Consider the following 13429-nt stretch of genomic DNA (forward strand, 5'->3'; position numbering starts at 1 on the left):
CAACTCTAATATGAACTTTTCTATTCTTGGATAGGTATGTAAATAAGTTTTTCATATGATTATGTGTTCTTATTTTTCTTAGTCTCCTTATCTTTGTCCCAGATAGATAGCTTAACTTGAACATGAATTTTTGGACTTGTAATTTTAGGTAATAGATCTTAAGCTTTAGTGTGTTAGCAAAAAAAAAAAGTAATTTAGTCTTAGGCTATATTAATAGAAGCTTGCTGGTCAGATGCCATCCAGAGGATTGTTTTCAGTTTTGGGCACCAGATTTTAGGAAGGACATTGATAAGTTGGTGATCATCCAATAGGGTCAAGTGCCTTGAGTCTACATCATATGAGAAGATCAGTCAAAGGAACTAAAGATGTTTAATCTGAAGAAAAGGAGATTGAAATGGGACATGATAAATGCCTACAAGTGTTTGAAGGTTAAGTGAAGGTCAAGTTTGAAGGAAGAGTGGTTTAACTGGTTCTTTTTGGCCCCAGAAGGCCAAACTAGAGGAATTGTATGGAATTTGTAGAGGCAAATTTAGGTTAAAAGAGAGAAGTATCTTATCAATGAGAGCCATCTAAAAGTGAAATGAGTTACTTCAGGAGGTTGTCAGTTCCCTTTTGCTAGAGGTCTTCCAATCAAGGCTGGATGATCATTTGTTGCAGAGGGAATTCTTACTCATCTATGGTTGGACTAGAAGATAACTTCTGAGGTCCTTTCCATCTCTTTGTGATTCTGTGGGATCCTAGTTATAGTGATAATATAGTCGTATACTCCATGTGAGTTTCCATTCTTTATGTAAATGGAACTCAAGTGTCTAGTACAGTTGAACTTCCAATTTCTGCTCATAGTTACTTTGCGTTAGGCTTTCAGTTGGAGGGTATGGGATGTCTGGGTTAGGAAGTCAGGGCTAAAAATGCAGGAGACATTTATGAATATTTCACTTTAGTAGATATTAATTACAACCTGCCTGATTAGGATTTGAATAGAGTCAAATCATATCCACTTAAACTTTTAAAATTTCCTACAGTAAAACTGATATAGGACTAAAAAGATGGGTATTAATCCTGACCTCCAGAATAGACTTTATACAAGGCTCCCCATTTTACTTTTTACCAATCAGTCACTAGATGTATAAACTCTGATTGGGAATTGCAGAAATGTTTGATTTATTTTTGAGTTTGGAGTATAACCTTGTGGAGTGCTGAAAAACTTTCAAGTTTACTAGCAGGATCTTTTCCAGTCCTTTGAAGACTGGAAAATGAACAACAGGTAGTAATTTATGCCATTTTACCCTATTTTCAGGTACTGTTCCCAAATTTTATAGCTTGTTACTTGTTCCTACCATCTAGTTCCTTTCATATCAGGGACTGTTTCACAGGTATATTTATTTTTTATATCATTTTTAGTTTTTAAAATTTTGAACTTAAATACCAAAAAAGATAATTTGCATATATACTACAGAACAAGAAAGATGATCGTATCTAACCATGAATCTCCATTTCATTTTTAAAAAGTCAATAAAAAAATCTTACTCATTGCTTTCAACATGGTCCTGCTTATCTGTGCTTTGTTCTGAACTTCCTTCTGTTCCTTTTTTTTTTTTTGCATTTTAAAAGATATTACCATGGCTCTCTCTTTTTCCATAGCTATTGCTAACTCTTCATCCCCCATAATTTCCTTCACCTGATTAAAAACAGAGAAAAGGAAGGAAAAAAAAACCCTTGTAGCAAATAAGCATAGTAAACCAAGATGAATCTCTGAAGATACATGTCTCTTTCTTTTTGTTACTTTTTTATTTTTAATTTTTAGGCAATTGGGGTTAAGTGACTTGCCCAGGGTCACACAGCTAGTAAGTGTCAAGTGTTTGGTCTGAGGCCGGATTTGAACTCAGGTACTCCTGTCTGCAGGGCCGGTGCTCTATCCACAGCGCCACCTAGCTGCTCCCAATACGTGTCTCTTTCTGCACCTGACTCTATCACCTCTCTGTCAAGGAGATGAATAATGCATTTCTTCATATGTCCTCTGAAGATATGATTGGTCATTGCATTAACCAGAGCTTTTAAGTCTTTCAAAGTTTTTTTTCTTTACGGTGTTGTCCATGTATAAATTGTTCTTCTGATTCTGCTCATTTTACTCTGCATCAGTTTATGTTATTCAAGATTCTCTGAAATCACCTGATCATTTCATGTGGTATAATAATATTCCATGTATTCACATATCACAATTTGTTCAGCCAATCTCCAAATGAAGTATATGATCCCTCTTTCTCCCTGTATGCTGCTCCCTTTCCTATCTCCCCTGCTAGTCCCTTTTCTTTGGTTTTTAATGCCCATCATTGTGAAAGACTAAGCAAACTGAGGAAGTAGAACATTTAAGTATTTGGCCAGCTCTAGCTTGAGTTAAGGGCAGCTAGGTGGTGCAGTGGATTCAGTGCTGGGCCTGGAGTCAGGAACACTCATCTTCCTGAGTTCAAATCCAGCTTCAGATGCTTACTAGCTATGTGGCAAGTCATTTAATCCTGTTTGCCTCAGTTTCATCATCTATAAAATGAGCTGGAGGAGAAAATGTCAAACCACTCCAGTATCTTTGCCAAGAAAACCCCAAATGAGGTTACAAAGAGCTAGACACAACTTAAAAAAATGACTAGAACAACAAAAAGTTTGAGTTAAGAAATACCGCTCCAGATCTTGTTGTTAGTCAGGTCCAACTCTCCATGAACCCATTTGGGGTTTTCTTGGCAAAGATATTGAAGTGCCTTGCCATTTCCTTCTCCATCTCATTTTATAGATGAAGTGAGGCAAGTAGAGTTAAGTGACTTGCCCAGCGTCACACAGCTGGTGTCTGTCTGTGGCCAGATTTAATCTCAGATCTTCCTGACTCGGGGCCAGATACTCTATCTACTGAGCCACCTAGCTGCCCATACTCCAACTCATACTGCCTCCTTATTTTACATCTGTGTAGTGTTGTTCATATAACAATTCATCATATCATATACATAATCTGATACGATCTTCACAACAACCCTGACAGGGAGACAGATTTTGGAGATTGAGAAACTGAAACTACAGAGATTAAATGATTTGCCCAGGGTTACACAGCAAAAAAAAGAGCAGGGCAAGGAATCAAACCGATGTCTTCTGACTCCTAGTGCAATACTTTTCCTACCACTCTCTGCTCTCTTAACAGTAGCTTAAGTCCAAATTGTGGACTTAAATTGCCCTATTGAGTTCCTGACTCAGGAGTATAGACTTTATTGTATAGCCAGTAGGGGAACTGCTGAAAGACTTTGTGTTGGAGGGACTTGCATTTACTTTACTGAGTTACTGTTCTAATGTAATAAGTATTTTTTAGGATACTGAATCAGAACAGGGCCCAGTGATTTTTAAAAATGTTTTCCAGAGTAGAGTGCCAGTCTTGGATCTAGAAAGACCTGAATTCAAGTCTTGCCCCTGACACATACCGTCTGTGGGACTTACGGCAAATCATTTAATCTCAGGTGCTCTAGACCACTATCTAAGACTTTAAATTGCAGAGAATGTAGTGACCTGAATTTTAGAGGGAGTTTCTTCACCAAGGAGTTTCATATATTGGTGAAAATAGCATGTTCAGTCCTCTATCTCTTTGTATGTAAGAGTTTATGTAATTAAAAACAAAACAAACTTTCTGGTATGTAACAGGTAATAAAAAAGAGGTGGAAGAATTTATTGAACCCCTGCTTTGATTTTTTAAAAAATTTTTATAAAAATGTCTACAATGACTATCAAATGCTTGCTGCTTTGCTTCCGCTACCACTTAGGCATCTGTTTAAAAATGACAAGTGTCTAATGGCTCAGTCATGGTTGGTGCAATCAGATGTTCCTTTAAGATTCTCTCTCTTTTGAAATAGTGCAAGAAGTGGGAACAGGTGCCATGGAGCTGCCTAGCCAACTGTAGGCATGTGTAACTGGAGATATAATATTAGTCAACACTTATTTAGAAGCAGATGTTTAAGAAAATGCAGAGTCACTCTGCTCATTTTCATTCGCCTCACTGTAAGAATAACACTACTTACAGGAAAGAGGAAAAGTAATTTGTTGATTCAGGGATTTAAAGGTATCTTTGGTCTAGCTTGTTAGCTTTGATATCTTTTTAAGTTATCTTTGTATCTCCCTAGTATTTACCAAAATGCTATGCACACAATAGATGCTTAACAATGTTTGTGAATGAATGAGTTCCTAATTATGAAACACAATTCTGATCAGAATCCATACCATATTCTAAGTTAAGAATGTTCCTAAAATGTAAAGGAATTTTAAAAGGAAAAAAAAGCCATGGGGAGGTGGAGGAAGAATTGGTTATCTAGGTTTCTTTGTGATCATCAAGGAATTTAATATTTTAAATCCATAAGTGAAAAAAAGGTTAAACCTGATTATAACACTTAAAAAGCATGCTAAACAAACTTTTAAAAAACTTGTTGATATAAAACCACTTCAACCTAAATGATGATTTAAACAAGTCTTTACTTTCTAAAAGAAGAGGATACTGTTGTTCCTTTTTTGGTAGGGCAAGGGATCTTTCCAGTTGTTTTCATGTTGTGTTAATGTATGACCACTGTTCGCAGTTCATTCTCTTTACTGTTGCCTCAAACAAACTGAGACCTGGGAAAGACTTTAGCTTAAAAAGTCCAAGGTCTCCCGCTGTATCTGAGATCCTCTTCAGTCATCCTGACCTATATCTTGTCACTGCACTCCAATGACCCTGGAGGAGAGAGTGAGGCTGATGACTTTGCACAGCTGTGGCTCACTTAAATCTAGTTCACTTGCAAGTCAAGACATCACCTTCCTGATGTCATTGGTCCTCTTCAAGAAGGAAGGGCAAACAACAACAACAACAACATAGCCCCTTTAGGGATGTAATCTCTTTTAGGCATAATTTGATGATAAACAATTAAGCAAATGTCTTTTTGAGGACTTCTTTGATTTTGAAATAGCTTGTAAGGTATTAGGGATTTTGAAGTGGAGAGAGATTTTAGGCTCTGTGTCTGACATGCTCTTCCCAATTCTCTTCTGTGTCTTCCATTTGTATGGGAGACTGTGATGACAATATATCCTTTCTTTGTGACTTATTTTTTGTCTCTGAATGTTTCTCTTTCTCTCTATCTCTGTATTTGTTCTTTTACCCCACCTCTGTTTCTCTCTCTCTCTCTCTCTCTCTCTCTCACCACCCCACTTGTGTCTGTCTCCCTTCTTCCTTACACTTTGTCTTTGTTTTCTGTTGCTTTTGAATGCTTACCTGTTACCAGATAATCTTGGAGGGTTTAGGAATAAAGCTAGGCAACCAGCTTACTCTGTGTTGTACCACATAGGAATTAGCACTGGTCACATGCTCAGCATATGCTTTCATAGGTGTCATATTAAGATCTGACTAGTGCCCATGAGTAAATTGTGCTTATTTTGGGACTTGGATCCTTAGCTATATACTCTACTTATTAAACTATTGGATACTATCCTTTGAGATTTTCAAAATGATAGATTTTGGGTTTGGCTAAGTAGTCAATATGCCTTGTTGACGTCTTTTTATTTTTTAGACTAATTGCTATCCCCCTCCCCACCCCCTTCCCCTTTGATATCCTAAGGATTTCTAAGAGGATAGCAGCCATTAGCCAAATAAATGGATAAGACTTAGAAAAGAAGTATTAATACCTGTCAAAGTCTTCCAGACTGCCAGTCATTGAAGGACCTTTGCTGGCTCATGGACTCTGATGGTGACATATGTCTGCTGTAATTTTGGCTGACTTAGAGAAATAGCAAAACTTTCACAAAATAAATTGCTGTAGTTCATGATTTTCCCCTTCTATTTTCTCAGCCATCATGTATGTCATGGGAGCACTTGGTCCTGCAGCAGGATATTTATTAGGTGGAGTTCTTATTGGTTTTTATGTTGATCCCAGAATGCCCGTTCATCTTGACCAGAATGACCCTCGTTTCATTGGAAACTGGTAAGAAATAATTTTTTTCCCCCAATTCACTGTTATGCTGATAGGAGGGATTGCATGTGCTCTTGCAGCACTGCACAGGAAAACCCTCCAAATGGACAGATTGGTGATGTCACTCATGATGTGATATCTCACAAGTGATCTGTAGCATTGGGGGCTTGTCCTTAAAGAGCGGAGTGGTGTGGGATCACTTGGCAGCATTTGCACCTGCATGGCTCTCTCCCACCATCTTCCTGTTGTGCCTCTTTATACTCTGTCCCACCTCCCTTTAATATCTTCTGTTCCTCCTTTATTGTCTCCCCTCTGTTACTCTCTACCAAACTTTTCCATTATCAACTTCCTTGTGACTGCTTTTCCCCAGTAATCTTTTATTCCTTCCCCCATGCCAGAGGTTGGCAGCTTACAAGCAGGGAGTAGCCGTGAAGACCAGCTTTGCCCAAACCTTGTGGGACCTAAGCAAGTCTAACATTTAAGACTTGACAGAGTCAAGTCTCCAGTGGAGGTGGTAGCTTTGCAAGGGCCTTTGAGGTTTTATAGAAAGCCTGGAGGTGAGACACAATGGTGGGTTTCATTGTTGTTTGTAACAAGTAGCATCCGAGTTTATAACTTTATAAACATTTCATAGAAGCTCTTGCATTTGGACCAGAGCTCTGATCCTGCCTCTCACACTCATTAAGTGTATTAAGTGTTAAGGCAGGTCACTTAACTTCTACAAGGCTCAGTTTCCCCATCTGTAAAATGGGGACAATAATATCTGCAGCACTTATAGGATTGTTGAGAGGCTCAAGTGAGATAGTGTAAAGGACTTTGTAAATGCTAAAGCTGATATGTGTCTATTATTAGTCACAAAACAGGCATTTGTCAGTCAAAAATCATTTCATATTGAAAAGTAAGAACAAAATAGAAAAATCTGTGATAAACACTATGTTAGAAACTGTATAAAGGACAAATGCTTGTTTTGTGTGGAATAATAACCTGAATATTAACCTGACACTTGTGAAGTTATTAGAATGGTAACATTTAACACTTTCTATCTTGAAAGTACTTTACAAGTATTAATTAATTAATCTGCACAACACTTCTTATTTTCACTTCTTTTGTAAGCTATGCACTTTGAAGATAAAAGAGCCCAGTAACAAAAAGCCATGCTCATTATTAAAGTCCAAGAAGTATTATCTCAGTGTTTACATATGGGGAAACTCTTAGAAGTCTAGCTGCTGACTTAGCTTAAACAGGAAGTTAGAGTTAGTCTGGAGGTTAAGGCAGGAAGATGGTTTATCTTTTAAACTCACAGTAAAATTTTTGGTTTCAGGTTTGGTCTCCCACTCCCTTCTACCCAATTAGATTATTGTGAGAATTACATTGCTAAAGAATTAATCAATGAATAGGTATTTATGAAACACCTCCTATGTGCTGGCACTGTGCCGTTGGGACCTGAGGGAAACAAATGTTATAAATTAAAATAATCCCCAGTGTCAAGGAGTTTAGACTTTTAAGAAATTTTACATTGGGGAGGAGGGAAGTTAGGACTTCCCCTGCAGCTAAGATTTGGTAGGGAAGGGAATGGAGTTTCTTTAGGACAGGGTAAGATGTAGAAAAAAGGCTGAAGTTGAAAAGGTTGTGAGAAGGGAAAGCACTACCTTCCCCAAAACCTCCAATAGCAGAGTTTAAGAATGGGGTCTGTGAAGACTGTGTGCGAATTTCCAAGCAGACTGATGAGGCTGGCGAGTTATTTGAGGGAGAGACTCCAGAGAAGGAAGCCCAGGTCTAAGCAGAGCCAACCTGTATCAGGCAGGATGATGGACCCTGAGATATTGAGTCCAGGCTATGGTTTGGCGTGTGGGTTGGATTTAGTGATAGAAAAGGGTTTTTCACATCAGAGCTTTAGAAGTAATAGTAATGTCGGGGCAGAAGGAGGAACCTGGCCCCTCAACTGATAATGTGTGAGGTATAACCCAAAGCATAACATTGATCTATCACATCTTTGGCTGTGTGGAAGCATATCTGAACACATCTGCTGCTGCCCCAACCATCATCAGGTCATTGATTTCCTTTTTTTTTTTTTTGAAATATATTTATTGAAAAATGTGTCACTTGCATTGCAAACAAAGTCATACATACATAAGCAACATGATGTCTAGGTAAACCTACCTGTATCTCTCTCTCAGTATCTGTCACGTGGTTTCTGGTCTTTGTGCCTTATTTATTGAATCATATCTCTTTTTGTTGGGTTCTTCTTTTGATTTTGGATTCTAAAATTTGTTTTAGTAGTTTTGTGTGGGATCATGCCAATTATACTGGTCTTATACCTGAGTGATGTTTGAGAGATAACAGTGCTGAGCTGGACAAGATATTGATGGATCTGACAGTTTTCTCATAGCAGAATTTTTTCAAAAGGAAAGTTTAAGATTTTCTTTCTTTTTTTTTTAAGAAAAAGGGAAAAACAAAGTGGGGCAGTTGCTAGAGTGTTATATTGCCCTATTCATTTTAATGACATCTTTTTTTTTTCTCCAGTCCTTACTTTTCAATGTCTGAGGGTTTTGGAAGACACTTGATATATTGCTTTAAGTTTCACTAGTTTTTTATCCTGTCTCTTTAGAGATTTGCTTTCATGGATATATTTTCCTTAGCTTAGTTCCAGAAATCTTGTAGCTTTCCCGTAACACTCCATTTTTTTCTTCACCATCAACTAAGAGGTCATATTCCTTTCAAACAAGTATTTCTTCAAGTGTGCCAAGTTCTTTTTAATACTTGATTTAGGTGTACCAAATTTTCATTAAAGTACAATGAATTATTATTGTCAATTAAACAAATTACTTAAATAAAACAACATTTTGTTTGATTCTGTGTATATGTTATAACTAGAGAATTGATAGGTGAATGAGGGAAGAACTATTGTCATATTAATGAAATAATGTTCTAATGTGAAGGATGAAAAATATATTGATTTCAAGTGACAGTACAAAAATATTGACTGAACTTTTGTCCCAGAAATGAAATGCAAATGGTAAAATTCAACACACTTTTGGAAATCCAATCGTATTATTGTTCACTAAAGGCATTTATGCTTCAACAAAGTCAGAAAACTTTAGTTCAGATAACCAAAAGGTTAGAGTTTGCAGTGAACCCATAATTCAATATATTAAAAAAAACTTCTGGATTTCATCAGGTTAACAGTATTCCCTGTACTGATGTAGACAGCAGTCCCTTTATGCCTCACTACAGTGTCTTCATGAACTATTATGGCTAAAAATAATTTATCAGGTGATGATCAACCTTCTGGTGATGAGGCTCTTTGAATTGAGTAAGGCTGCTCCTTGGGTGGCAGGCACACATTGTGTAACTGGGCTGCAGTCACAGTCTTGCTGGCCTGTTAGGATCTGTTAGAATTTGCATTACATTGCCAGAACCTTAGAGAGCTCAAAGTCATCTTGACTGCACAATGGAGTATTAGAGATGGCTTTTAGTGAAGGAACTGGTAGCCTAATAAGTTAATTTGCTAATTGGCTAGCACCACTGGCAGTCTTCTCTCTTTTTTCTTTTTTTAATTTAGGACATATTCAGAAAAAGCGTTATTTACCCAGTATTACCAGAGAATGAATTTTCCAGATGGTTAACACTACTCTCTCTTCATTTGACTTCTTTCTACTATCTGATCCTTCCTCAGTCTCCATTACACTTTCTAACTGTGGATGTTCCCCAAGATTCTGTCCTCTTCTCCCTTTGCATTCTTTCTCTTGGTAACCTCATCAACTCTCATGGGTCTAATTATCATTGCTATGGAGATGATTCACAGACATTACAGACACATGTACATGCACACGCACACGTACATGTACATGCACATACCTCCAGTCTTTCCCTTGAGCTTTAGTTCCTGGCATTACCTATTTCCTATTGAATATCTCAAACTAGATGTAGTCATATATTTATGTGAGTAAATTTTACATGAGTAAATAATTTATTTATTCTTTAAAATTCTATGTACAATATAGTTACTTGTAAGGTGGCAGCCTTGGAAGGAGAAATGGACTAGGAGTCATAAGGTCTGGGTTATATTTCTGGTTTTACCATTTTCAGTGACTTGGGTCAAGTTACTTATCTTTCCTGAGTCTCAGTTTCCTCATATATAAAATAGGAAGAACCATTCCTGCTTTGCTTACTTCAAAGGTTGTTATGAGGATCAAATGAGTTAAATAAAAAAATACTTAAAAATGTAGAGAGCTGTAAAATGTAAAATTTTAAATCATCATCATCATCATCATCATCATCATCATCATCATCATTCAGTGGAAATTTAGTGGAAATCTTTGGATAGAGGGGAGGACTAGGCATTTATCATCTTGAAGCTTCAAGGGCAGAGGATAAAATTTAACATGGTACCCAAGAGCCTGGAGGTGTAGAATGTAGAGGTATAAGAGCTTATTATAAGATGTAACTTTAGTTTGGAAGACATTATGCTAAAAAAATAAAAAAAGTATTAGTCACAGAATCATAGCATAAAAATGGACCTCAGCAATTTAGTCCTACCTCTTCCTGACCAGTAATATATAAGGAGAATCATGCAGTTTGGCGGTTTATTCTTCTACATACATCCTAAATCTTAGGCTCCCTTCAAGGTCCATATCAAGACCAGTTCAAAGGCCAGATCCCAAAAAGAGAAAATAAAAAAAAATTTTTGGAACAGGAGTTGCATCATTGGAATGAGTATATTCTTCTGAAGTCACTACTTTGAAGATGACAATACTCTTGTGGATATGTATAAATTCTTTTATTTTAAAATTGGTTCCTTTACTGGTTTTAATGTAAACCTTATACAATGTAGATAACACCATTACACAATTGCTTATACTGTACTGTTTGTTCCAAAAGTCTTAGTGCAGTTTTAGGCTACCACAGCTTAAAATTAGATAACCTCTGCATTGCCCTGGAGTTGTTTTCTAGCAGTTTCATGGATTTATTCTTTCTTTTTCCAGCTTGGAAAATTTACTTTCTTTGTGTTCTTCCTAACATCTAGCAAAGGGATATAGACATAGGAGGTGTTGTTCAGTCATTTCACTTGTGTCTGACTCTTTATGACCCCATTAGGGGTTTTCTTGGCAAAGATATGGGAATGATCTGCTATTTCCTTTTCCAGCTCTTTTTACAGATGAGGAAACTGAGGCAAACAGGATTAAGTGACTTGCCTAGGGTCATGCAGCCACTGTGTCTGAGGCCAGATTTGAACTCATGAAGATGATGAGTCTTCCTGATTCCAAGCTTAGTGCTCTATCCACTTTACCACCTAGCTGCTCCATAGACATAGTTAGTGCTTACTTAATAAAATGTTTGGGGTTTTTTTTGAGAGGCAATCGGGGTTAAGTGACTTGCCCAGGGTCACACAGCTAGTAAGTTTCAAATATCTGAGGCTGGACTTGAACTCAGGTCCTCTTGACTCCAGGGCTGGAGCTCTATCTACTGTACCACCTAGCTGCCCCAATAAAATGTTCTTGAATGAGTGACTAAATGTATATATTTTTCAAATGGATACAAATGAGAATCAGAAACTTATGTGCTAGGATTTGATCATAATCAATAACATTGTTGTGTTGTGATGCCCATCTTCACAAGGCCATTATGGGCATTTTTCAGAGCAATTAAGAGAAATTACATCCCCATGCAATGCTAATCTAAAATGAATAACGCTGACCAGTCACCAATGAACAAAGGATATGAAGTATTTGGCAGGAAGTGTTGTATTGGATTTTCAAAATAGAAAGTTAAATATTTTTGGTATTTAAGTGTCTCATTGGCATGCAATATGAGACTGTGTTTGCAGGTGGGTGGATGGATGTCCTCACGTCAATTTAAGTGAGGTCCGGAAGAGGAGTTAGGGTTTTGAGGTTATGTGGGAGGTATCATTGAATGAATCTTTCTGAGGAAAAAAAAAACCAAACCATGAACTACCCTCTGTTACAGTGGCACCTGTATTTGCAAGTTATTTGAAGTACATCTGTAGTTGAAAAGGGAGAAGGAAATACATAATTACCTTCTGACTCGTTTTTTGAAAAGCAGAAACCAGATTTGGAATTCTAGCAAATCCTTTTTGGGGACGAGAGTGGAGACAAATGAAAGAAGAAAAAAATTCACTAAAATTCTAAAGGAAATCTGCCCATTTTAAAATAGTAAACTTATCTCTGTCTTTTTTTTCCCCTATCACCCCACTCCCAACTGAGAGGCAGCATGGTACAGTGGGAGGAAACTAGCTTTGTTGTTGGAGGCCCTATTTTAAATCCATCCTTCCCTTCACTATCTATGTGACCTCAAACAAGTCACTTAACCACTCTAGGCTAGTTTCCTTAACAATAAAATCAAGGGGTTGGAATAGATAACCTGGAGGGTCCCTTGGATCCCTAAATCTATATGGTTCTAGCTCCTTGGTGCCATAGTTCCTTTTCCTCTCCCTTCATCTTCTCATGCCTCAGTTGTTCTATGTAGAATCCAGGACCAAGTAAGCCAGTTGGAAGAAAACTCAACAGGTTTATTGGACTAGAGATGCTCCATTGATGGCACATTTTGCTTTATGGCTAAGACAGTGCTTTTGTTACTATCTAGGTCAAGTGATTTCAGTTCTAGACTTCTTTCATCAATCATTTATTATTTGACTAGTCTGTGCAAAGCACTGTTTTTCATCTGGGGAGATGAAAATACAATGAACACATGGTTCTTATCCTTGTGGAATTGTGTATGGGACAGAGAGCTATGCAATGACTATAGAATATGCATGCAGTTACTATAACACAATGCTTACTATACAGTTTATAAGTTCACTAGAAAGGTACAAAACACTATGCAACATCTAAGGAAAAAAAGGCTATTTATGAGTGTGAGGAGAATATGGAAGATTTCATGGAAGTTAGAGCTTTTGAGCTGGCCCTTGAAGAATGGTGTGTATTTCAACAGATTGGGGGATAGAGTATCCAGGTATAGGGGACAGTATAAGCCAAGGTTTAACAAAAGAAAATGTTGAACATATATGAAGGAGGGAATGGTTTGGCTGGAGAATTGAAAGGATGACTATCTGGCGATGCAATAAAGTAGGAAGGTACTAGGTGGTGGAGAACTTAAAAAGAGAAAGTAGTAAGACTGAGGAGTATTGTAGGTTCATGGGGCTAATTCCAAGGATTGGGGGTGGGGAATGATCAAGTCCTCCTCTCCATTTCCTGACATTTAATAGCTACTTGTTTTTAAGTGAATAGTTAATTAATAAAAATATTTATTAGGCATTTACTCTGTACTAAGCATGGAATAATAGAAGCTAAGAGTTATAGAGCATTTTGAGGTATACAAAATATATCATATTATCTGTTATGTGGTAAATCTTACTTTGCGTCACCAAAAGGTGAAGGCAAAATTCAACACAAAATTCACATATGTTCCACTGAAATTTTTTGAAGAATATGATTTGTGAGAGAGCTGAA

The 13429-nt window shown here is 37.2% G+C and overlaps 1 protein-coding gene across 1 annotated transcript in view; it reads left to right on the forward strand.

Annotated features, from left to right (window-relative positions):
* The window catches only part of SLCO5A1 (solute carrier organic anion transporter family member 5A1), a 165042-nt gene that overhangs the window by 52284 nt on the left and 99329 nt on the right, over window positions 1-13429 (forward strand). Inside the window, 1 exon segment of the mRNA XM_021002071.2 lies at window positions 5840-5972. Within this exon segment, the coding sequence (XP_020857730.1) occupies window positions 5840-5972 (133 nt within the window).

Source organism: Phascolarctos cinereus, unplaced genomic scaffold, assembly GCF_003287225.1.
Source record: "Phascolarctos cinereus isolate Bilbo 61053 unplaced genomic scaffold, phaCin_HiC Scaffold_4;HRSCAF=312, whole genome shotgun sequence".
Taxonomy (NCBI): Eukaryota; Metazoa; Chordata; class Mammalia; order Diprotodontia; family Phascolarctidae; genus Phascolarctos; species Phascolarctos cinereus.